This window comes from Acanthopagrus latus, chromosome 11, assembly GCF_904848185.1.
Source record: "Acanthopagrus latus isolate v.2019 chromosome 11, fAcaLat1.1, whole genome shotgun sequence".
NCBI lineage: Eukaryota > Metazoa > Chordata > Actinopteri > Spariformes > Sparidae > Acanthopagrus > Acanthopagrus latus.
The window spans coordinates 25,419,697-25,446,053 of NC_051049.1; the positions used below are offsets into that span (position 1 = coordinate 25,419,697).

The following is a 26,357-nucleotide window of genomic DNA, read 5'->3' on the forward strand; positions in this document are numbered from 1 at the left end:
AGAACCCTTAAGTTACTTTTCCATTATCTGCCACTGCATACTCCACTACATTTTGGAGGATACTATTGTACTTCATTGTACTCACTACATTAATTGGAAAACTTAATTACTAGTTACTTTTCTGATTACATGCTGTAACAGGGCCAAATGAGAGCATTTTTAAACGAAGGCATTTTATCTACAATCAGATCACTCATTCAAATAATAAGAAACATGCTGAATATAAGACTGCTAACTGGACAGGTGGTTATATAGGTGGGCCTCCCACAGTAAACAATGAAAATATAGTGCATAATTTGAATTATATTTTTGTTACTCAAGTATATTTAACATCTGATATTTTAAGACTTTCACTCAAGTACTATTTGTGTGGGGGGCTTTCCCTTTCACCAAAGTAATATCTTAACATGATATCTTTATGTTTATGACTTTTGGGTACTTTATACAACACTAAATACATTACACACAGTATATTTGTATATACACCTACACCAAGTACTCATAATATTCAAGTTAATGTACTTAGTTACTGCCTACCACAGCTGTAAAGAGTGAATATCTCCCCCTGCGGATCAATAACGTCTCATCTTATCTCTACCTCATCAGATTGTGGGCTACTTAGCGAGAGCAGCGTCACGCCCGCAAACACTGTGACAGCAGCACAAAGCTATTTGTGATGTTTGAGGCCCTGTAATAACAACCGGATATAAAAAAAAAAAAATTAAAAAAAAATACACGATGTTGTGGTCTGAAACACAACTGAGAGGCGATGTGTTATACCACGAAGACATCACAGCGATGATTCACACACAGTTTCACTCACCGTGTGTGTGTGTGTGTGTGTGTGTGTGTGTGTCTGCGCGCGCGCGTGTGTTTGTGTGTGGGAGGAAGGGAGGAGGGCCCCAGACAGACAGCGTGGCTGCAGTGCCGCAGCAAGGCAACTTGTCCAGTCGACCAGCCGCTCAGCCGCTACCACAACATCCCCAGCTGGAGCCCTTCTGACTGGACACTTTGGACATATTTCATCTTACTGCGCACATCACAGTTCACAACGCGAGAAGATGCGCTAGTGTCGGTGTGGAGTAACAGCGGCTGTCACGGGTGGCTGGCACAGAGGCTGTCAGACGTCAGATAGCAGCCTGCCCGGCACCGGGAGCCACCAGCCGGCCATAGGGAGCTGCAAGGGTTGGCTAGCTGGAAGGCTAACTGGCATTAGCCTGGTGGAGCCTCTCGGAGCAGAATTCACAAACACATCACTGCGCTGACGCCAACTCAAAAGGGTAAGCTTCTAAATTAGATATATTCGTCCCCTTTAATAGACAAATAGCTTGTTGATGTGTCTTCCAACAAGGGGATGACAGGCTCAGCGTTAGCCGTTTAGCTAGTGTATAAGAGAGCTAAGTTAGCTAACGTTAACCATTCTCAAATTGGTGGACATGAGTGGGAATAGATGTTTTTGATTAAAGCAGAGCTGACGTGGTAAGACAGTCTATTTTATATAATTATTAACGCTATATGTCATTATATCGAGAGCATACAGTGCTGTGTAACTCATCTCTGAGCTGTCATTCCCAAGCACCCACCGTTAGCTAACCAGCTGCTAGCCAGTGGGAATCACGCTATAGATGGCGTGTGTGAGTGTGATGTTGTTTGTGTTTTTAATTTCTCTCCTCCCGTCACATATTTCAGCTTGACGATGGATTGAAGCATGAAGGGTGGAACTGTCCCATCATCACACTAGGAGGGCTCTCTCTTAGGTATGCCTCACAAATTCCTGTCTCCATCTTTATCTGCTGTTGACTCCCCAGCAAAGACATGTTTACACCCAGCGCTGTCCTCTTTCTTGTGACTCACTCTTGACATTTCACAGCTTATTTAAGTGGTAAACGTGCAATTGAAAATCGATCACGTTTACACAAGTGTTTCTTAAAACCACGTTGTAATGCAGTGCGACTGGCCGAGCCTTGTGTTAACCACTACTCTATCATGTGTTGGGGTTTGCTCACGCCCAACCTGTCGCCTCTAGCTACACATGTAGTCGTGCAGTTGTGTTTCAGTATTCAAAGCGAGCTTGTGTCTAGGCCAATGTTTCCCCACTCCCCACATCCTGTGTTGTGAGGAAGCTTCCTCTTTTGTCCTAATGTGCTTAGCTGCATCCTGATCAGGGTCACAGATCGCAGGACTGCTCAATGGGCGGTTTGTTCTAACTCAGGGTTTTCTGTTTTTACTTGTACATACATCGTACATATTCAGTGCTACCCCCCTTTGTAAGGGAAGTCTGTTGTTTCCTTTCTCACTTCTCTCACTTTTGTCACAGTCATAACTCTCAACTTTGACTGGGTGGGCAATTTTTCAGCGGTTGGAGGATTGTTTTTTAGAGTAGAATCACAGGGACCTATCGTCTTTTTTTTTTCTTTTTCCAACTCCTTGTACCTTGCTATGTCATGTAGAAATCAATCCATTCATCCTCCTGGATGCTTAAGTTTGTCAGTTTTGGATGCACCCAGGTGCTCTATTCCTTCAGAATTTCCCTTACCTGGTGGGTGCTCAGTTTGTGGATTCCCATTGCTCCTAGCCTGGTAAGCAGACTAAATCAATGTTTCACTTTAGAGCAGTCAAGAAATAAGCATATTTAAGAACTGGCATTTCAGTGGATGATTTTTAAGACCGCCGGCTATGTCAGTCCCACCTACTATATGCTTGTTGCTATTTTTGTGGACATTGCTCTGTCACTGGCAGAAAATAGGAATGTCCCTTTTCTTAATCATGCCTACAAAGCTTTGGATGGCTCGGTTGCTTTTCCAACCAGCGAACCAACTGTCAGTGAGTCCGCGCAACACTTAAAAGGTGTGTCAGGTGGTGCATACGCCAGATGCCCCGCTAAGTACAAGCAGTTAAACTTGCTTGTACACCTAGCATGACCACACAAACACAAACAAGTAAAGGGATATTGATTCATTCAGGCGCACATACATTCATTTTGTGAACAGGCAGTTATTTGTCAGCTAGGAAAGCTACCACGTATTTTGCCCTGTAGGCCAACATTGTTGTTTGCTCTGTCAGCTGACACCTAACATGGTTGCTGCCACTGGCTGAACGATCACACTCCATTTAAACCCAAGTTCAGCGGCACACTGGCAAACTGAAATGGAGCAGACCAAAGGAGCACACCACCAGATCCATTTAAATAACTGAAAAGATCTGAGATGTGGGTGGAGATTCAGAGGCGTTTGGCTATTTGGGCGCTACAGGGATGCAGATATTAATTCGCTGTCAGGAGAGCGAAGAGACACACCTTAGTATTTGTGTATAGATACTCAAAAGATTGGTATTGAAGCATTTTCAAAAAAAATAAATCAATCTATATGTCTGTTTATTTATTTATTTATTTATTTATTTATCTATCTATTTGTTCATTTATTTTTACAACATTAGTTTCAACTTCTCCATCTGATCTGGTACCCACAGGCAATGGGTGCTTATACTCCTGCAAGAGCCTGGGATATTGTAAAAAAAGGAAAAAAAGGTAGCTATAATTGTAAACTGTTTTATAATCATGATTTTTTTTCACAGACTAGCTATCCACTTCTAGTTGAAAAGATCCATTGGATATTGTCTGAATGCACACATAGTTCCTTGATCTGTCCGTAAAAATATATGAAAGCTAAACACATACAACTCATAACAGTTTGATTATTAATGGAGTAATCATTAATGGGTTCAATACAGTTTTTCTATGTTATCTTCAAATGAGTTTGACTCATTATGATGTATAAGACACAGTCAAAATAAGATAACACAAAGTTCATGCTGTGTACAAGTACTGTGTTGTTTTTGAGGGAATGTGGTTTGTCTTCTAGATCAGTTTCACTGGCTCTCTTAGCTCAAATATCTTGTTGTGCTGAGGATGTTAAAACAATATAGTCTAGACGGCTAACACTATCAAATCAGGGCCAGTACAATGCAGACAGAACACTCCCTGCACAGCATTAAATTATATGGTAGATCATTGTAATAATTCATGGATTTCTTCTTATCCTGAGTGCATTCCCAGGAAGTGTTTTTGGCCATAAGTTGGCTGAAGGCATCATGTTGTAATTTTCTGAGAGCCCACAGAAACGCATTCTTTCCCATCACTGTGTCACAATCCACAGTTGAGTCACTGTGTTGATTTTGTGTTTGAGAGTGTTGGACCTGAGCAGTCTGTCCAAAATAGTTGTGACAATGAAGTCTCCCGTGACCCGGCTATTTCCTAGTACTCCATAACAGGGAATTGAATGTGCCAATTTTGACTGGTAAGATCACAGCTACAGCTAGTGTTTGGCTGAAATTGTTTCCACAAATTAAATTAATGTGTCTTTAATAATCAGTCATGGTACAGATATAGTTCTGTGTGTGGCAATAAAAGATATTTGGTGTTCTCCAGACCTCAAGATGACACACTTGAGAAACCATAAAATATTCACATTTAAGAAGCTGAAATCTGAGAATTTTGTCTCTTTTTCTGAAAAAGCCATTATTGATAATCAAAATAGTTGGCAATAAATGTAATAGTTGACGACTAATCGATTAATCCTTGTGGCTCTAAAGTTCATGCTACTCTTTATGTGCTAAACTGCTGGCCTGATAAAATATCCATTAAAAGAAAATAATGACCACCTACAAAAAAGGCCTGTTGTATAGAGATGCCAGACTGAATTGCCATTTAGTTCCCCTTTGCTTTTTACTGAACTGCTGAAAAAAAGAAAAGTGTTGTGATTCAGTGGTCTGAGGTTAAACCAGTCAAGGCCTCTCTACTCTTGACAACCATGGCTGAATAACCGGCTTTGGTGTGACAAGATGATGTCACTTCTCTATAAATACGAGAAGATTACAATGGAGTACCAAGTAGATTTTAGTAGACTTGTGATTAAGGCCTTTCTAAGGTTAGTATCAGATGACCTAGCTGAAGTCCCTAAAAGGTAGTGACCTCTTTAGTTGAGTGATAAAATGGAAGTTTGACATACTGATAAATTGATGTCACTCTTAATGGAGATAGTACAGCACCGTTGGGGCAGTTGATCAGAACAAGCAACAAGACTTAAATCATACATAAACATGAGGGAATGATATGTAGTTCATCTTTATAGTTCGTCTGAGCTTGTTGGACCAGATAGACATTTTATTTACAAGATGAGTTCGAAATAACTTTCTCTCTAGAGACAACAAGGAAACTATTCGTCTGCGTCTGCCCTGAGTTAATTGTTCAGTGTGATGGGAGTGGTAAGATAAGTTTTTAGTTCAGTTTCTAACACCACAGAGGTTTACAACTTCCTCTTAGGTGTTTCCATTGCTTTCACTTTGGGCACAAGTAGATATGTCTTTGGTTTTGCACATGCATAGACACACATGCACATCATTCGAGGCCGTGCATGATTGGACTCTGTGATGACCCACTTAATGAGTGACTAAAGTTATGTTTTCTGATGAAATATAATCAACTTACCGAACACCTTCTGGTCTATAAGTGCAGCCTATTTGTAAGATGCTCCTCAAAACAGTTACTGTTCTTGTTTTAGTGCTGCTGCTGTGTGGTTGACTGAACATGCTTGTTCTCTTTATCTCAGTGAACACAGCTGAGCCTCAAACAGGGAGAAGGCAGTACTTTAGGTCATTTTGAGCTAAAAACAACCAGATTCGTCATTGGGCAGCTTTTTAAAAACACGTTTCCAATTATTGAAAGCAGTTTGCTGTTTGGAAAGTCACACGGCACATAAACATTTGGCAGCATTGTGAGGTGGTTTCATGTGCACCCATTGGGTCACCTTGAAAGTGGAGCACATGCACCTATGAACAGTATTAGATAGTAACCCTGTTTCTGACTAAGTTACTATAAAAACAGCATTCTAAGTATGAACAGATACATCAGGTAAACTATGTTTAATACACTTTATTTTAATAAGAACTGTACCTACATTTTTTTTAGGTATAACCACGAGATGTTGAGCAGAGTTGAGCTGGGTTTCAGCCTTTGCATAATGAGGGTCAGAACTTGTTTGAAAGTGCTGTTATCTTTCAGGTTGTGCTCAGCAGCTGCAACTGTGTGACTGAGCTGGGAGACACAGAGGAAGATGCCTCCCAGGCCGTCCTCAGGGGAGCTATGGGGCATCCACTTGATGCCCCCCAGGTATGACACAAAAACTGGATTTTTGTATTTTTCATAGTGTGCACCTGCTCTTGGCAAATTTTAGCCTGTTAATATTTGTGAAACAATAATATTAATAATATTATTTCATATGTAGTTATTGTTGTAACTGTATTATTTAATATATACATTACTTATTCAATATAAAGAAACATTTGACAGTGTTAAATGCTCAGAGAAGGGATAGTAAGGGAAAACTGCTTAATTCAGTTTGTCATCAACATTGTATAATGATGCTGCAGGATCCTGGTGGACTGCCTGCTGCCCAATGGGATGATTCTGACCCTCGAGTGTCTCCGTGAGGCCACACTCATCACCATCAAACATGAGCTGTTCAAGGAAGCCAGGAAATATCCCCTCCATCACCTCCTACAGGAGGAGACGTCCTACATCTTTGTCAGTGTTACGCAGGTAAGATCTCATTTTTAATATCTAGCTGACAGAGGTGTTCATCTGAATGGGAAAACAAAATATTTTTTCATGAAGGTTTGATGGAGCGACCCCAGACATCTGTTTAATAACCTTTATGAACAAAAAAAAATCTGGAGTCTGGTTTAATAAAAAGAAACAGGTCTCTGAAACTTATCAGATACTGTACTTGAAATAAAGGCACTGCGTTCCTGCTCCCTCAAAAATGACAGGGGAAACCATGCCTCCAATTTGTAATACATTTGAAAATGCTTGCCTGTGCTTCAGAAGACACCACACCTGGTTGTCCAACCTGCAGGAAGACCATCAGCTCTTAGATCAATACACCTTTTGCTCTCATAAAAAAGAAGGTGGGATAGATTGAACAACGCCCCTGTTTTTTCCCTGCCTGCAGGAAGCAGAGCGGGAGGAGTTCTATGATGAAACTCGGAGGCTGTGTGACCTCCGACTCTTCCAACCCTTCCTCAAAGTCATTGAACCAGTTGGCAACAGAGAGGAAAAGATCCTCAACAGAGAGATTGGTGAGAGTTTGTTTCTCATTTGATAGAACTGGTTCAGTTGTAGCTTTGGTCCGTTTTTTTGTGACTACTTTTGTGAGTTTAAAAATATGTTTTTTGTTCATACTATTTTTCTGTCTTTAAATGGTCCAATCTAGACAAAACTGTCTTAAAAGACCCAAAGCCTTACTGGTACTGCTTTCCGTTTTGCCAGGTTTTGCCATTGGTATGCCTGTGTGTGAATTTGACCTTGTGAAGGACCCGGAGGTTCAGGACTTTAGGAGAAACATCCTGAATGTTTGTAAAGACTCTGTGGAGCTGAGAGATGCCAGCGGGCCCCACAGTAGAGCACTATATGTTTACCCACCCAACGTAGAATCCACACAAGAACTTCCCAAACACATCTATAGCAAACTGGACAAAGGTAAGCAACAGCTTTAGTCTACTTTCTGTTCAGTGTGGATTCTATCAGTATCATTGGAGAAGAGAAAAATAAGAATATTTGGAAATAGAAAATGTGTCTTTTGGCCAACAGGGAACAAGCAGTGAACGTTTTAGCCACGCATCAATACTTAATTGCTCTTAGTCAGCCTCCATATTGGATAGGAACTACAATAATGAGCTCAGCAGTCAATGAATTGATTGAAGTGCTATTAGTAAGATGCTATTGTTTTAAAACAATACTTAGAAAGGAAGCACAGTTCTCAATACATAAAACCCCCTGACCTCAGAATGATTATAGGTGGGTTATTGTTTCCTGGTTGCTGCTCACGGTAAAATTAGATATATTGATTCTTTTTTCTCAGCCTCCATTTTAATCTCTTTTTCTTTCTATCTCCTTTTGTAGGTCAGATTATTGTTGTGATTTGGGTGATTGTTTCTCCAAACAACGACAAACAAAAGTATACTTTGAAGATCAACCACGACTGTGTGCCTGAGCAGGTGGGCTGAAAATGCACCAAAGGAAAAAAAACAGTGAAGAGCCATAACTATCCATCACTGTCGGTTTTTTACTCAACATGAGGAAATTGAAGGGTGTCACTATAGGCCATACCCTAGTCTAATGTAGGCTGTCTGCATGTGTCTCGTCCTAAAGGTGATAGCAGAAGCCATTCGTAAGAAGACACGCAGCATGCTGCTGTCCCCAGAGCAGCTCAAGATGTGTGTTCAGGAGTATCAGGGTAAATACATCCTCAAAGTTTGTGGCTGTGACGAGTACCTGCTGGAAAAGTACCCCATCAGCCAGTACAAGGTAAGAGACACATGCAAAAACCTGTTCAGGACATTCCCAGGTCATGAAATAATAAAATAATTGAACATTAAGATCTTAAAAGTCCAATATTTAGTGGCATCTAGTGAGGTGCCCAGTTAAACCGGACCACACTGATTTGCTTTTCCATTATTAGTTAAACTGTGCCGAGCCACGCCCAAGATGAACCCTCTCCAGAGTGGGGCCAAAGCACACCCAGCCTGACTCCAGGCGGGCTGCTGTGACGTCTGGCCGTGGCCAACCAGTGACGACCTCCTTCTCCCCCTCAAACAAGCGTGTGTTACAATTGTGAGACTGATGTTTGCGTGGGAGACTGAAGAGGAACCCGTTCTTAAAAGTCTCTGTGTGTTTAGCTCTCAGTCCTGTTGTACCTTCTAACTGTACCTCTGTGGTTTGAAGTTTAGTTTCTCTCGTATCATAAATTTGACTTTTGGCTATTTCAGTAGTTGAATTAAGTTACTACTGGTGGAAAACAAAAGAATTTGTGATTTTGAGAATTCATATTAAAAGCTTTTAAGTAACTAAATAAAGGGAGGCAGGAAGGGAGGATGCGACAGGGAGGAGAAGGCTTAACAGCTGCTCATGACCACTATCGAAGACAAGTGCGCCACTCAAGTGGGTAGCTCTGTTGAGATGGAAATAAGAAATCCCTTCAATAATCAGTTGATGTACTGAGGAAGTGGAAAAAAGAGCTGCTCAATCTGTGAAACTAAAAGGCTTATTCTAAGATGATGGAAATACAACGATTCCGATCATGAAAATGATTATACACAAATAAAAACAATCCTGAACATTATCATTTAGTTCTCCTAAATCGTACACACTGGACTGATACATTTTGTTCAAAGGTATAAAAGATTAAAAATGTGCTTAATGACTCAAAGAGAAAATAAAATGCAGGAATATTTTGGTGCTGTGTCCCCAGAAACCCTTCAAACTATGTCATTAGCTGGATGGAAGAAGAATATGAAACATGAAAAATTACTACGCCACATTTTCTGCAACTTTGCTGATAATCCTCTGAATTGGGCTAAGGTCTGCTCCAGGCCTTTTTGATAAATCCTGATACGGATTTATCTAAGGCCTGATCCATTTCAAATTCGTTATTTGTTAAAACATTGTGATAATGTGTCAACACAACATTCATTTTCATTACTTTCATTCATCACTGGAACCATTTCCCCATGTACAGTGATCTGAGAAATGTCATGTGAGCCAGATCCAAGTAGAAGATGCACAAAGTGTCACTGTTTGCTCTACAGTCACTCCGCAGCTGCTGGAAGATGACCAGTTGGCACCATTGGTTACTCTCATGCACGGTGTAACTCTAGCAGCTCTGAATACTTTCAGTCTAACTGTCCTCCTCTATGTCATTCCCTCTCTGTGTCTCTTTCCCTCTAGTATATCCGTAGTTGCATCATGCTGGGCAGGATGCCTAACCTGATGCTAATGGCGAAGGACAGCCTGTACACCCAGTTGCCTACAGATAATTTTGTCATGCCGTCATACTCTCGACGCATCTCCACGGCAACGTCCTATATGAATGGCGAGGCAGCTACCAAGTCGCTGTGGACCATCAATGGAACTCTGCGAATACGAATCCTTTGTGCCACCTATGTTAACGTCAATATACGGGACATAGACAAGGTGGGGATGCAAAGTGCCTGTAGAAGTATACTAGTGTCATATACGAGTACCTTGTGTCCTGCTATCAATGTAAGAATAGATTAGAGTAATCTACATTGATGGTAGGAGACTAGAATTGGTCAAAGTGAGAGGAATAATCATTTAGTAAATTATGTAATTAGTGTTATTTTTGTTTTTTGCACATTCTTAATAAAAATGTTTTAATTAGATGTAATTAAGATTTATTCTGCAGCTATATTTGTTGTCTGTTATTTCAGTGTTTTGCACAGACTCCTATCTTCTAACTCTCCCACTTCCTGTGGAAACAAACACTCAAAGACCTTTACCAAGAGAAAGCAGCTCTGGTGGCTCATGTTTGTGTGCTGTCATGAATCATTTGTTTAAATGAAACCAGTCTTGACTGACTGCACGCCGCTAAAGTGTAATGATCATTTGATATGACAGCTGTTACATGCTATTAATCTTGTACTTCTGTGATAAGTTGTCCAACAGGACAGTCTCTTAACAATGCGACGTGAACATACTTCACATTTGCACTTTACTTCTCTTGTCCACTTATAGATATATGTGAGAACGGGCATCTACCATGGAGGTGAACAGATGTGTGACAATGTCAACACACAGAGAGTACCCTGCTCTAACCCCAGGTAACTGCACACCTGTCATTACAATAACCTTTCATTTATAACAGCAGTCCTTGATTGTAGCAACCTTATTTGTAATAATACTTAGTTAGTTAATGATTCGATCAGTCAGTCGAAAGAAAATAAGTCGCCAGCAACTTGATGGTAACATTTATATTTCAGTCCATTTTAAATTGAAAATGTCAAACATTTGCTGTTGCCAGCTTCTTAAATTTAAGGTTTATATTCTTTTCTTGTCATTTATGATAGTAAATGAATGATTTTATAATAATTAAATGATAGATTTAGTCATTCTTTAATCAACAATGGAAGTTATTTTTGTAGAGATTTTTTAACATAGTTAATGTCAGAGAAAATCATTATACAATGAAAAGTAAAAACAGAAAAAGGCAGAATAAATGAGAATGAATATAATGCAATAAATCAATTATGTTAAATAATAATGGAAATAACTACTACTTAAATGCACTTTCTCATTATTTATCTCTTAATAGTCGGTTGGACAATTTAGACTGCTAAGTTACTTTAAGCTGTCTAAGGCAGGAGGAGGTAAAGTTAACAGTTTAGTGTTGGCTAGTAACTCTAAACTGCTGTATTACATTACTGTTGAACCTAAGCCTTGTTCCACTCTTAAACCCCTCGTGCGGTAGAATGAATACGGTCTATACTATAAAGTATATGTCTCGTAGAACAGTATTTTTATGAAGGTAATTCTGTCATTTATCTATAATTTAATTTTGTTGGCGAAAGTGCCATATTGTTTCTGAGCATTCAGTTTTCCTTTACTGGAAGCACGCCCCAGTTATCTCTGTTTCTCTTTCATTCTCTATCTCCAGGTGGAATGAGTGGCTCACCTATGATATGTACATCCCAGACATACCCCGGGCTGCCAGACTCTGCCTCTCCATCTGCTCTGTCAAGGGCAGGAAGGGAGCCAAGGAGGTAGGAAAGAAACAGACTTTACAGTGCAAATTAAGTTGATAAGGAGTTGAACATACCAAAACAGGAGGTGTCTCACCGGGCATTTAGATATCACTGTTCCATTTTTGTTTTAGCATTTAGAAGTAGGGATATTCCTGAAAACTAAGTTTAAACTTAGACTACTCTATTCAAAATTGAGCACAGTTTAATATGTAAGTTTAAATGTTTTCTGAAAAAATACTGTGTATACAACCCATCTGAAACCACGAATGACATTCTTCAGCAACCATAACATATTTTAAAGGCTGGCAGACTTTGAGCTATGCATTATGAACACTGCAAAATATCCTACAAAACGTGACCACAACAGGAGAAACGATGGGTGGCTGCATAACATCTTCAACTGAACAGTTAACTGGTGTTGTTAACATGAGTAACGGATGCTAGTTTTGGTGCAAATTATGTCAATATGTAATTTCAATTTCTAAGTAAATAAAACTATAATTATCATAATTAGTTTAACCTAAAGTGGCAACCGTGGCTCCAGCCACTTGTGTCATGGTCGTTGAGTCCTTGGGAAAGACACTTCACCCACCTTGCCCCGTGTGAATGTGTATGGCTGCTGTATGTTTGAGGTGGTGGTCGAAGGGGCCGTTGGCGCTGAACGGCAGCCATGCTTCCGTCAGTCTGCCCCAGGGCAGCTGTGGCTACTATCGTAGTTTACCACCACCAGTATGACTGTGTGTGAATGAATGGAACCTGGAACCCTGTTAGAGCCCTATCTAGAAAAGCGCCATATAAATTCAATCCATTATTATTATTTTTATTATTACGTGAATTTCTGGTGCTGAATGGCATGGTAGCAATGTGTAATTGTTAACTAAAGGCGGACATTCTTAGTTAGAAATTATGGTAAAGTGAAATACTTTGTCCCATAGTTTAACTGATAATGCAACAGTTGTTATAGAATACAAACAAACAGATAACAGGGAACAAAAAACGAGGATAAGCTCATGTTAGGCTAAGGAATAAAGGTTGGCCTAAGTGATCGTACAAATATCATAGCAGTATATTCTGTATTACAAATAGAATGGTAGTTCTACAGTTGTCACAATCTAAAGATAGCAGAGTGCAGATGACCTTCATGTGTCTAAATCTTTTAACACTGGAATGGTTACCCATCCTGTAGGGATGTGTAGGTACCTTTTCTCCGTATGTGTGTGCTGGGATTGGCACATGAACCTACCCTACTCAATGTGTCAATCTGTCTGAGTATATATGTGTCCAAGGTGAATGGGAGCTGTGGTATCGTCTTTGGTTCTGTTTAATTACTAATCAGCGATGGGCATTGTGGTGGCAGAAAACATCAACAGAAACGTAATCAGCAGAGGAGACTTTTCCATTCATGTTAGAACATGTTTCACTTTACTGCAAGGCACACTAATGGCATGTTGTATAAGAGGCTAATTGTTCTCTTAAAAAGTCATGTCAAAGTATTTGAACAGAAAAATGTCATGCTCTGATAATGCAAATTCAAAATTAGGGCTGTAAAGTTAGAATATTACTACATTAATGTTTTTTTGATTTCATCAAAAAACAATTTGTGTCGTATAATTTCAACTCATATGAAATACTTCTATCAGAATTATAAAAGAATGACTGTCTGTACATTTTAGTTACGTTTAGACACCATGTGGTGTAAACCTGTCTGTACTTTTGTGCATTGGCTCTGAAACTTGTAACAGACACCCACACTGATTGATTTTTCTTTCATTGCTCTGTGGTGGAAGGAAAGACGAGAGTGAGGTGTGTGTGAGTGTGAGTGTGAGTGTGGACTGTATCAATGAATGCCAGACATGGATATTGTAACAGACACCTGTGGTGAGTCCTGTCCCATCCCGCGCCATGCTAGGTTGAGGTCAGGTTAGCGGATGCTCTTTCATGCCCCAGTTGAATTAAAGATAAACACTTCTCCACAGCAGCCTTTTGTGCCCTCACTCACTATAAATAGGGTGCAGTTTGACTGGCTGTCTGCTTGTAACTCAGTCTGACTCACAGTGTTGCCCTTTGTCACCTGGTTCCATGGCTGCCCTTTAGTGAAGACTCTCTCTGCGGATTAAGATCTTATCTTAAACATTTCCACAGCTTTTGGGAAGGCTTATATGGTAGTTTGGTTGTGGGAGCGCTGAAGTTTAACATTGTTAGTTAACCTTTAAAGACTTAATTGTTTTTTATTTGATGATTTGTCTTTCCCTTGTGTCATAATCAATAACCTCATCATCAAGCGCTTATCCAAAGTTCCTATTCACAGTTTCACAACTGAATGTTCTGCAAGCAGTATAGAAAAACTTTCAGGATGACTGAGTGTTGGCATGGTAACCAGGTTTCTTGTTAAACTTGTAGAGGGCCTATAAAATCAATCAAAATCAATTAGAAGTTGTTAAAATTTGCCATCATAATTTTAAGCCACTTAAACCTGTAAGGCCCTTTTAAAACCTTATACTTGAAACTAACATCTGTTTGGGTATCAGCGTGCTGCAGCACATTAAGGGCAAATAAACAGCATCAGGCAAAGAGCATCTCCTCCTAACCAAAAATAAAACATAACCTAAGGAATGGGGAAATACCCAGCATCCCTGACTGCTGTTGTCAAAAGTATGGAAATATCCATAAATATATATGTTGAATATTTGAAAGAGTTTCAATATTCATTTTTGTAGTATAGTTGCTGCAGCACTAGCTGTTTTTTTACGGTCTCCTCTCAGAAAGCACCACTGTAATGCCCACATAGTCCGACTTCCTCCAGAAGTAAATTTACTTAGATTCTCTTGTTCCTAACACACATTACACAAGCCTTGTTATATATATCTTTGAATAAAAATCTTTCACTGGTATCGAATATGGATTTTCTTCACAATATTGTATTGAAGTTAGAAACTCCAGGAAGACACCAGAAAAAACTGCATTTCAGAAGTTTTAAAGACATTAAAAGAGTCTGGCTTCACTGAGCGGACCAAAAAACTGAGCGGTGAATGTTAACCTGCAGATGTGTTGTCCGTGCATTTACTTCTAGATCGCAACTATTTAGTTGCAAGGAGCACCAATGTGCTCCCTGTGATTTTCAAAACGAATCGAATGGTAGGCTAAAACATGCAATAATAAAGGTATTAAAACCAAAGCAGGTCCTCTTTCCCACCATACTTGTGTACAAAACATGTAGCCTGTGTCCTAGTGAGTGAAGGGAAAACTCTTAAAGCACGACCTCCTTTGTGAGTTTTGTCTTCAAAAAACATTTGATATTTCTGTAAATGTCTATTTAAATGGTAAATGGACTTGGTGCATCAGAAGCAATTTGGGGTTCAGTATGTTGCTCAAGGACACTTCGACATGCATCTCAGCTCTGGAGGAGCTGGGATTCCAACCAGCGACCTTCTGATCACTAGACGACCCGCTCTACCTCCCCTGAGCTACAGCCCAAAAGATTTATAAGTAATAAAGTTAATGTTGAAAGAATGTAATTTGTTGCTTTGCATTTCAATTTGAGTAGCTGCCTACATTTTGTGCTGGTACTAGTTAGTCTGGAGCCCCTCTTATTTTTATGATCATTAACTATTGCATTAGTGGGTTGTATCATGTTGTATTGTGTGTATATATACTTTATTAATGACTTTAATGACACTGTAGTGAGATCAAATTCTTCTACACCAAGACTCTCGGATTATGTTGGTGTTAAAATTGTCTTTGATTCAGAATTATGCACCATCTGTGTTTGTGTCTATTTTATCCCACGACGCTTCTCACATCAAACCTAATTACATTTACACTCACCGGCTTTTTGTCTCTCCCTTTAGGAGCACTGTCCACTAGCTTGGGGTAACATCAACATGTTTGATTATACTCACACTCTGGTGGCCAACAAGATGGCTCTGAACCTCTGGCCTGTCCCTCACGGCCTTGAAGACCTCCTCAACCCCATAGGAGTTACTGGATCCAACCCAAACAAGGTATTCAAATTCAGCATTTTGCCCTCACAAGTAAAAAAAAAAAAGAGTAATATTTTACATGTTCTTTTGCAGTGCATGTGCTGTGTTTGATCTGGAGACTGTGCCACAAATGGTCATTAGAACGTAACAGGATTATGAGAGACTTTAATTTACACAATGCAATGATTTTCTCTTGATCTCTCTTCTTTCCAGGAAACCCCATGCCTGGAGCTGGAGTTTGACCACTTTAGTAGTTCAGTCAAATATCCAGATATGAATGCAGTGGAAGATCATGCCAACTGGACCATCTCAAGGGAACTGGGGTTTAACTACAACCTCTCTGGACAGGTAAAAACCTAGTTCCCAGACACCAAACAGTTATCAACATTATCATTATCAACGCAATGCAAATAAACAAAGACATTTTGACACTGTGTCAAAGAAGTCTTGTGTTGTGCTGCAGAGATGTCTTCTGAAGTTAGCATGCTACACCACTTTGTACCTCAAGAGTTAATCAATGGTATAGTCCCCTGTAGGTTCAGCTGGGAGACGTATGTGAGTGGGGAATTCGTTACTTGGTTTAACTGAGATATCGCCTGAATTGAGTTTTTCTCTCTTTCACAGAGCTAAGACAAGCTAGACTGCCTCGTTAACTTATCTTTGAACACACTTCATTCAGACTCGACAGAAATGGAAAAATAAAGTGCACAAACAGTTTTAATTTGTCTTCCCAGAATTACCACTGGTCAAAAATAAATCTTCAATTCACTGAGGAAGATGTGAAAGTGATCAGCTCTACAGGCTGAAATTGCAAACTGCAGTTACAGGGACTCCCCCTGTAATCCAAGTTCACAGTGCAGGCAGACCTCTATCAGATAATAGGGCCATGTAACTCCAAGGCTGTCTGAGCTACTCGCTTACAGCAGCTAGTTGCCACAGGAAAAGATAGCTATAGCAGATTGTAGTGAGCAGCAGTTAGCAGTTACTCTGGTGGTGTTATGATACAGTATACTGCTCTATATATTTTTGGAGCTATCTTCAACACGTTGCACATTTGAGGTGACATCTCAAAGACCTGAAGGGAGCTTTTGGGTCTGGGTTAAGATGAGTGTAAGAGCACTTTTTAATATAAATGGTGTGCACGGAGGTACTTAGAGAAGATGAGGTAAGTTATTAATGAAGGTGTTTGAATTTTGCCTTTTAATTAGGCTGCTTTGTGGCTTGAGATATTTTGACGTTAATTAACGACGCCCTAATGCAAGATGTGGTTATAACCTTGTTAAAAGCATAACGTGTAATGTCTCACTTTGCTAAATCAGCGGTGATGCTGTTGTGTAAGTAATGTGAACAGAAATGCGTGTTATGCAAGAAACCACATTTAATTATAGGGAGGTGTTATTGATTCTTCCGTGAGTTTATAGCACACAGCAGAGGCAATTCTCTGGTTAAATAATGGTTAGATGTCAATAAATGCTGTAGCTCTTTTCAGGTTTATTTTGCGTATTGAAAGTTTAGATAAGAGTAAGTTAAGTTCAATAATTGATCAGATTGATGTAGTTAAAATGAATTCCAACAAGTAACGATAAAACATATACTAATTGTAGGTCCCTAGAGAGTTGGTCCCAACACTTCTATGTGACTCACTAGTGTCACTGTGAGCTTTTGTTTCCAGTTATTTTTGATGGTGTTGGTGGAGGTGTCATCAGGACTAGGATTCTTGATGTGATAATGTGACTTCTGGTTGCCGTTACTCCGACATGTGAGAGGACATGAACAGCGTTAGGTGATCTGTTATATATATTAACTTATTCATGATGTGTGTGTCAAATGTGATGATGGTGTCATCCGGCCTGATCCTGACCAGAAAATTGTTTGATCTTGATTAACATCATGTTTATACAGTGAGACACTTCTTCTACAGAGATTTAGATCTTGGCTCTTGGCAAAGTGAGTTAATGTTCAGGATTCGAGGGCATTATCAAGGTTGTTAAGAGCGGATCATTGCTCTGAACGCACACAGCTTCAGACTGCATCAGGTTCTGGCTGATATATAGCTAATCTTGCAGCATAGCTATTGTCATTAACCTGTATGTGTGTTTATTTTGTCTGACGATGTTGTGGTTGTAAATTTGTGATTTTATGTGGAGCTCAGCAGCTTGATAATGACAGCTGGCCAGCTCAGTATTTATGAGCTTGTCAGATTTAGGACGTATTCTGTTGTCTGACTACAGAAACAAATATAGATATAAATATGAATATACAGAAAAAAAATTATATATATATATATATATATATATATATATATATATATATATATATATATATATAAACAATATATATATATATATATATACAGTATATATATATATATATATCACTGTTTTCAGACATAAACTGCAGTGCTGTGTATCTGTAAAGGCAAATTCAGAGACAAAGGAAATGCATCATTAAAAATTTATTTCAAACCAATAGCTAGTAAATAGAAGCATGTGAATTTCATGCTTCAGAGATGCCGGTAGCTTCAGAGAAAACAAAGCTGGATGATGGTTTGAATGTGGCTCATCATTTGACAAGCAAAAAAGACAATGTGAGATTTAATTGGTAATGTAGAACGAAAGAGGAATGCTGCACTTAAATAAAACGTGTGCATAACGTGTGGACATAATTGAATAAATTGAATAAAATTGTAGTACAAGAGTTTGAGTCTCGTAAATGACAGCATTCACATTAAACAGACATATGTATCTGTATTGTGGTCTGTTGTACAGTTAATTCAGATATTGTGCAATGCAAGAGAGCTGGACCATTCAGTATTGATTTATTCATGAGGACAGTGTAATGCAGTGTATTAAGTAATTCCTTTATGTGTAACTTGAGTTGTTTGAGAAGCTTCCCTCACAGTAATGGGTCATAATGGATCACAGCTGTTCATGTGCACAGCTAATTTTGCTTCTCGTAACGACTGCATGGCTGAATGTCCAAGACTGATACACATTTGTCATAACACAGAGATGCTGTGGTGCAATAAAGGAAGAAGCTCTAACTGACAAAGTAAGGTTAATAAAATGAAGTAACAAAGGCTGATAAGAAAAAGCTTGTGTTTAAGTCACTGTGTGTTTTACAGAGGTAATGTTGGTAGGGCCAACAGGTTGATTACAGTAGTTTTAGTAAGATAATTATGCAGCTTTTTAAGTACATCTGTGTGTTGTGTTTTAGAGCAATCGAGTGGCCAGAGATCACGCCCTGACAGAGAGTGACACAGAGCAGCTGAGACAGCTGAGCAACAGAGACCCACTTTCTGAAATCACTGAGCAGGAGAAAGACTTCCTCTGGAGACACAGGTAATCTCCCAACCAGCAAATATAACATGATGCTTTCTCTCAAGCACTCCAGTACTACTTTATGAAGAGAACTAGAATAAACAGAACAGCATGGATTCAACAGATTGAAGTCATTAGTACATTTACTTGATGTCAGTTGCAAAGCTCCTCACCAGATTCAACATGATCTTATTCTTTTTTGTTGATGGCTGATGGCTTGGATTTAATGTTACTCAATTTAGCATGCTTAAGCTGGTTTAAAACACATGGTATTCTCTCTCTTTCTCTACCAGGCACTACTGCATGAACATCCCTGAGATCCTTCCCAAGATCCTTCTCGCTGTCAAGTGGAACTCCAGAGATGAAGTAGCACAGGTAATAACAGGTCATATCATACCTGCTTGTTACATAAACACATCCTTGGAAAAGAGGAAAAGATTTTTAAAAAAGATTTATGCTTTTCTACGTACTTTGATTTGAATTTTGAAAAAAACAAATCATTTGGTTAGTTGGTTTTCTGACTTCTAAGTACCAAATGCAAAGATGTTAAAAAAAGATGTATTTTCAGAGCTGCAATGATTAATCAATTATCTGTTAACTACTAAATAATTGCATACTATGTAATAAGTGATTATTCAGTTAATTATTTTTTTAAATAATTAATTGTCCAAAACTCTGGCCTCTTAAATGAAAATATTTACTCCTCTGTGACAATAAACTGACATTCCATTGCGCAAACTACTGTTTAATTATTCAAGAAAATAATTAACTGAATAATCACTTATTACATAGTATGCAATTATTTAGTAGTTAACAGATAATTGATTACTAAATAATTGCATACTATGTAATAAGTGATTATTCAGTTACTTATTTTTTTAAATAATTAATTGTCCAAAACTCTGGCCTCTTAAATGAAAATATTTACTCCTCTGTGACAATAAACTGACATTCCATAGCACAAACTACTGTTTGATTATTCAAGAAAATAATGGACAAATTAATTGAAAATAACTGTAATGATTAGTTGCAGCAATGTATTATGTAGTTTTGTCCATTTTGTTTCTTTGGATATTTGTCATTTGTTAATAAAATTTCTCAAATGAAATTCTGTAATAGAGCTGAAAAAAATTAGCCAAGTAAGTCAATTAAGTTGTTAATTGATTATTTGGTTGTTGGTTGGACTAAAGAAGTAATTGGACGCCTTCACTTTGGGATCTGGAAAATGTAAAATTGTGATGATCTTTTTCCTCAGTTTTTTTTGACATTTCATAAAAAATTAATCAGTGTGATAAAAAATGAATAGAATTGTCATGTTACTCTCTGCTCTACTGTATATAAACAATGCATATATGAGTGTTTAATTAATGTTAATTAATCTTTCTTGGTATGTATGTTTCTCAGATGTACTGCCTGTTAAAGGAATGGCCATCAATCCGTCCAGAGCAGGCCATGGAGCTGCTGGACTGTAACTATCCAGACCCCATGGTCAGGCACTTTGCTGTACGCTGCCTTGACAAATACCTGACTGATGACAAACTGTCCCAGTACCTCATCCAGCTTGTGCAGGTGGGTCTCAGAGAGAGTTGAGGCTATTCAAAAAACTGACTGTCAAAGAATAGAGTAAAAAGGCAGACATTGAGGAATAAAAAGTGCTGTGACTCAAGTGGACTGTGGGGTATCTCCAGTGGCCTTGGCTGCCAGTCTCATATCAGTTGGAAAGCAGGGTTTTTTTGGCTTGCTCTTGTGTGCTGAAGACTCTCCGTCTTAGGTTGTCAGGGACTCTGTGGTGGGGAGACATCATAGAGACAGAAATTACTCATCTGAACCTCCTGTCTGCATCTCCTCTTTTTTCTCTCTGTTAAATCTTTCCTTCCTCTCTCTCCTCCTGTTCTAGGTATTAAAATATGAGCAGTATCTCGACAATCCCCTGGCCCGTTTTCTCCTCAAAAAGGCCCTGACCAATCAAAGGATAGGACATTTCTTTTTCTGGCATCTCAAGTGAGTCATCATCCATTCATGGCTCCTTTTTTCTTTTATAATTATCTACTTTCCTTTCTCTCTGTCTTTCTTGAAAACTAAAACCTCATCCTTTCTCTTTGTGTTTATCACACCTCATCTCCCCCTTTTTTTCTTTTTGTTCCCTCACAGGTCAGAAATGCACAATAAAACTGTGAGCCAGAGGTTTGGGCTGCTGTTAGAGGCGTACTGCAGGGCCTGTGGCATGTACCTCAAACACCTGAGCAGGCAGGTAGAAGCCATGGAGAAGCTCATTAACCTCACCGACATCCTTAAACAAGAGAAGAAGGATGAGACACAGAAGGTAAGAAGGGTGGCAACACACACAAGTATATGATTTTAATGTTTAAGTTTAATGTTTTTAGTCTTTTACATCTCAAATGTACAGTATGAGATACAAATAATGGTGATGTATTTGTTTTTATCAGAAGTTGTATTATTTTTCCACATCATTGCCATCAAACATTTGGTACAATTACAACCTAATGTGGGCAAACTCAACTTGTGGTTGTTATAGAACCAGAAATATAAAACTTTTTGTACCTGCACATTGTCCCTCACTGCACCGTTTTACAGACAGCATGTGGATTTATATAATATTAAACTTAAAAAAAACATGAATTGCATGTTTTAGATGCAGTTTGCTGAAGAATAAGCAATACTGATGGCTTTCCAGCTAATTGACCCTGATCTCAAAGCACATTCACCACGACTGACAAAACACAGAATTATAATTAGCAGCCTTGATTATATTAAAATACTTAACATTTTATGTGGCATCTGTGTTGCATTACTCATGATTAAAATAACTAACTTAGAATGCCCGAGCAGTTTGTTCATTATTCATTATTTATATAATTTCCCCCTCAGAGTCGTAACAGCATTTTTAGAAAACTTCTCTGTGGATTTGCGTGTGTGGATGCATGCACACATATTTTTATGCAACCAAATGCATGTGTGTGTTGTTGTCAAGTCAGAGTGTATTTCTATTGGACATTTTCAGATGACATGCGTTGACCAAACAGAACAACAAATAAATTACAATAAATTATGACTCATAAACCCAGTTTAATGTATAAACTGTTCAAAAGAAAAAAAACCAGTGCTGTACTTTGAATGACTCTATATGTGGTTGTGTGTGTGTCCTGTGGAGGTCCAGATGCGGTTTCTTGTGGACCAGATGAAGAGACCGGACTACATGGATGCTCTGCAGAACTTCACCTCTCCTCTCAACCCTGCACACCAACTGGGAAACCTGAGGTTGGAAGGAAGAGTGAATGAGCTATTTTGCGTGCGTCTGTGCGTGTTGTTAATGGAGGATTTAGAATGTTTAATATGTTGGATTTGTTTGCAGGTTAGATGAGTGCAGAATCATGTCATCAGCAAAGAGGCCATTGTGGCTCAACTGGGAGAATCCTGACATCATGTCTGAGATGCTATTTCAGAACAATGAGATCATCTTCAAAAATGGAGATGGTAACACACACTCACACACACACACACACACACACACACACACACACACACACACACACACACACACACACACTCAGATTCACATACACACAGCCTCTTAAAGCTCATATTTAAGGTGTAAGTTCCCTCTGTTTCAACTTGGACAACAGTTTTTGAAATTGATCCAGTAATGAGAGGTCAGTGCAGCCAACAGTTGCGACACAAGCTGCAATGAACCCCTAAAGCATTAGACGTGAAAATATTGAGAAAGGAGGCAGATACCTAAGAAGCAGTGAGCAACATACAATGTTTTTATATTTTCATATCTAACTCTGTGAATTAATTAACATCATGGTGTAAGACGCTCATAATCACAATACGATCCTGCCAAAACAAGTGCTTTAAGGGGACGTACTTTGAGGATGCGCAGTTGTCCGCAGGGATTACATTGCAGCATGTTGTGTCGCTGCTGGCTGCAGTGGTCTCACTCAGTATTGGACCAATTTCAACTTTTTTCCCCTGTCAGTAACTTGGAGCAAAAACATGGAAAAATAGGGTCCAAGTTGAACAAAACATAGTTGTGCTTTGACCTCTGTTGGCCCCTGCAACATGTTTTGGAACTTTTCTTTCCTTTTCACACAGTCTGTAGCTTCAAATCTAACGTCATGTTCTGTAAAATTATTTCATAACATTCAACGTAATATTTCTTATAAACTCGTCATGTGAACACTATTGTAAAGGCCAATGGTAATGTTTGTCACCTATAATCATACTAACTCGTCCTTATGTTGTGTTTGTGGATAATCTGTCAGTATCATAGGATTGTTATTAACTCTGTCCTCATTGTCTGTGTTTGTGTTGTAGACTTGCGACAGGATATGCTGACATTGCAGATTATTAAAATCATGGAGAATATTTGGCAGAATCAGGGCCTGGACCTGCGGTACTGCTCTCTCACTCTTATTGTGTATCTTTCTGCTCTGATGTCTTACTTCTATACTGCTTTCCTGCCTCACTACAAAGGACTAAGATCATCTGTCTTGTGTGTCTCCAGGATGCTTCCATACGGCTGTCTGTCACTAGGAGACTGTGTGGGTCTCATTGAGGTGGTTCGCAGCTCACACACCATCATGCAGATTCAGTGTAAAGGAGGCTTGAAAGGAGCACTGCAGTTTAACTCAAACACTCTGCATCAGTGGCTCAAGGACAAGAACAAGGGCGAGATGTGAGTTCCTCCCTCCAGGTTTTATTTTTGTATCATCTTGGCATCATTAGAAAGTGTAAAACAATGTTCATTAGACATCAGCATCTGGGCTAAAGGGGATGTCTTTGGGGAAAAACTGATGTTGTTTAGAGTAACAGCCTATTTATTTATGTCTGCATTCAGTTTTGTGTATTTAATGAGGTTCTCCTTTTCTAGTTTCTTTTTAAAATGCAAAATGAATAGTGTGACTGCTTACTTGGTGTGCGTCTGTGTGTTTGTGCAGGTATGACATGGCTGTAGATCTGTTTACAAGGTCCTGCGCTGGCTACTGTGTAGCTACGTTTATCCTTGGGATAGGAGACAGGCACAACAGCAACATTATGGTCAAAGATGATGGACAGGTAACACTTACACTATGCGTGCAGAGTTCACTAATGTCTAACTTGCACAAAGTTGCAATCCTTGTCAGATCTTCTTAAAGTTACGAAAAGATCTGACTGGTGTTTATTTAAACATCGATTTAAGTAAGTTGATGGTTTTGAGTCAGTATTCAGGCGTTTTGCTCTATTATCAATGCTAATTGAAATAAAAGAAATGTTTTTAGGAAATAGATGTTGCCCATTTATCTTAACAATTCATTCTTGGGTAGGTTTTCTTTGTCAGATGTTTCAGAAATATTCATAATGTCCGTTAGAGCCCGACCTACTTTTCTGTTGGCCATTTAAGATGCAGTATATTGGTATCAACGTATTTGTATATTCTGTGTATTATAGATCATATATTCTTATGCTTGGATGGATTAATGATTATCAATTTCTGGTCAAGTTAACTGTTTCCGTTCACTGATGTCATGATAGACAATAGATTTTAAACTGTACAATACCCTGCCTCCATTACATATTTTTCTCAATAGTGTCTGATAATGACATTTGAAGAATCACCGGCAGATATCAACTGATATATCACTATCGGAAATGTTTTGCATCAACCCCAAAAACTGAGTAATTGATCAGGCTCCAATTTACTTGTTTTCTATGTGTTTTTCTGTGGACTTACTTCATCTACTTATGCTGCTCCTAGAATAGTGCAGGAGACAGGTAGCATGGCCGGAAACAGCGAAATATACATAGTTGTATTAACATTTTAAAGGACTTAAATAATTTAAATCCTGGCTGATCCGGTCTTGTATGTGAAGCCAATTGCTGTAAAAACAGAAATGTCTCACTGACTGGTTCGTATTTGGTGAAAATTAGTGAGTTTAAGAAAACATGAAAAATAACTTGATATTGGTGGTGAAACGTTTGTGTCAGTGCTTTTTGTTTTCCTGGGAGTATAACAGTCTGACTTGAGAGGGACAGACTTTGACTTCCTACACTTTCATCTTTGTTCTGCTGTCTTCCAGTTGTTTCATATAGATTTTGGCCATTTCCTGGATCATAAGAAGAAGAAATTTGGCTACAAGAGAGAGCGAGTGCCCTTTGTACTGACACAAGACTTCCTCATCGTCATCAGCAAGGGATCCCAGGAGTGTGCCAAGACCAAAGAGTTTGAGAGGTACTGCACCATCTTACTACTTCTTGTCTCTCATCATTGTTTCTCTCATCTTCTTTCTTCTACTTCTACTTCTTTTTGCTGTATTTAGTTTTAGTTACTTCTAGGGCTGCACGATATTGGAAAAACTTACATTGGAATTTTTTTTTAACCCTGCGATATATATTGCGATGTGAAAAAATACAGGAATTTTCATCAGATGACCTGAATAGCACTTTATGTTATGCTGCACTGCTGCTATCTTGTGGACAATTAACCTGCACTGATCTTACCTCTTTTTGTGAATGTTACGAGTATGGCTTCTGCCTGTATTTTAGAGATATTCTTGCTTTTATTGTGCTGGGACCTGAGTACATGTTTCATTCTATCATGTGCAAACGTGAATTGAATGACAGTAAACAAACCTTTAAACCTTTTGAGCTCTCCATTTTAAAATGGAACATTCTTGCTTCATAATTACATTAAGTGACTAACAATGAGTGATAAACATGTTATTCAATCTTTTATTCATCAACTGAAATCTGTTTTTTTTTTGTTGTTGTTGTTTTGGATGACAGTCAGACCTGGCTTTGCATTCATGGTACTTATCTATGTGGTACTGACATAAATGGTCAAACAAATTAGTTGTGCTACCTCTTGTTGTGGCAACAGATACAAGGCACATAACACGTGTTTGGTCAATATCATCCGTCTTGTAGCTGAAATAATTCCAGATAACTGACGTTGCTTTTATTCTTGGTACCAAGTCTTCGTTTTCAGCGATTTTCTCTTGTTCGTTGCTCATTTTTCAATGTCGTTACCAGCGACTCACTCCATGTGCAGGGGCGTGGTCTGCTTTGGCACACTGAACAAGAACTAATGATTGGTGGATCGCTGTGCATGCAGAGTCTGCATGCACAGTGTGTGTCAGGTACCCTTGAAATTAGATGAGTTAATTCATATTGCGCACACGTACCTTGCGATGACAATGCTCAAACAATATATCGTGCATCTCTAGTTTCTTCATTTAAAACAGATACAGTGCAGATTTCTTTCAACTTTGTGATGCACTGTTTTTCTTGCCTCTCTTCCCTCAGTTGGTCAAGTTTCCACTAAACCTGCCCAGTTGACCCAATTATGAGAGTCTCTATGAGACTTCTGTTGGATAATGTAGCATTTACATAGTATCCTTCCCGTAAGGGAAGCAGGTTGGATTGCATTTTTTCACAACAATAACTATAACTGCAACCCATG

General features: G+C 38.9%; 1 protein-coding gene across 2 annotated transcripts in view; it reads left to right on the plus strand.

Annotated features, from left to right (window-relative positions):
* Window positions 1-819: 819 nt before the first annotated feature.
* pik3ca (phosphatidylinositol-4,5-bisphosphate 3-kinase, catalytic subunit alpha) overlaps window positions 820-26,357 on the plus strand; it is a 32,745-nt gene continuing 7,207 nt past the window's right edge. Inside the window, exons 1-25 of one of the 2 annotated variants that reach the window (XM_037113460.1) lie at window positions 820-1,280; window positions 1,690-1,757; window positions 3,469-3,526; window positions 6,059-6,166; window positions 6,427-6,595; window positions 7,008-7,134; window positions 7,325-7,534; window positions 7,958-8,052; window positions 8,207-8,362; window positions 9,782-10,027; window positions 10,589-10,674; window positions 11,508-11,613; window positions 15,444-15,596; window positions 15,789-15,923; window positions 18,792-18,916; window positions 19,189-19,270; window positions 20,300-20,464; window positions 20,793-20,896; window positions 21,047-21,218; window positions 22,068-22,174; window positions 22,269-22,390; window positions 23,234-23,312; window positions 23,424-23,594; window positions 23,857-23,974; window positions 24,976-25,127. In XM_037113460.1, coding sequence (XP_036969355.1) covers window positions 6,111-6,166; window positions 6,427-6,595; window positions 7,008-7,134; window positions 7,325-7,534; window positions 7,958-8,052; window positions 8,207-8,362; window positions 9,782-10,027; window positions 10,589-10,674; window positions 11,508-11,613; window positions 15,444-15,596; window positions 15,789-15,923; window positions 18,792-18,916; window positions 19,189-19,270; window positions 20,300-20,464; window positions 20,793-20,896; window positions 21,047-21,218; window positions 22,068-22,174; window positions 22,269-22,390; window positions 23,234-23,312; window positions 23,424-23,594; window positions 23,857-23,974; window positions 24,976-25,127 — 2,936 coding nt within the window. In that variant the 5' untranslated portion in view covers window positions 820-1,280; window positions 1,690-1,757; window positions 3,469-3,526; window positions 6,059-6,110. The remainder of the gene's footprint in view (window positions 1,281-1,689; window positions 1,758-3,468; window positions 3,527-6,058; window positions 6,167-6,426; window positions 6,596-7,007; window positions 7,135-7,324; window positions 7,535-7,957; window positions 8,053-8,206; window positions 8,363-9,781; window positions 10,028-10,588; window positions 10,675-11,507; window positions 11,614-15,443; window positions 15,597-15,788; window positions 15,924-18,791; window positions 18,917-19,188; window positions 19,271-20,299; window positions 20,465-20,792; window positions 20,897-21,046; window positions 21,219-22,067; window positions 22,175-22,268; window positions 22,391-23,233; window positions 23,313-23,423; window positions 23,595-23,856; window positions 23,975-24,975; window positions 25,128-26,357) is intronic. The other variant, XM_037113459.1, reaches the window with a different exon arrangement.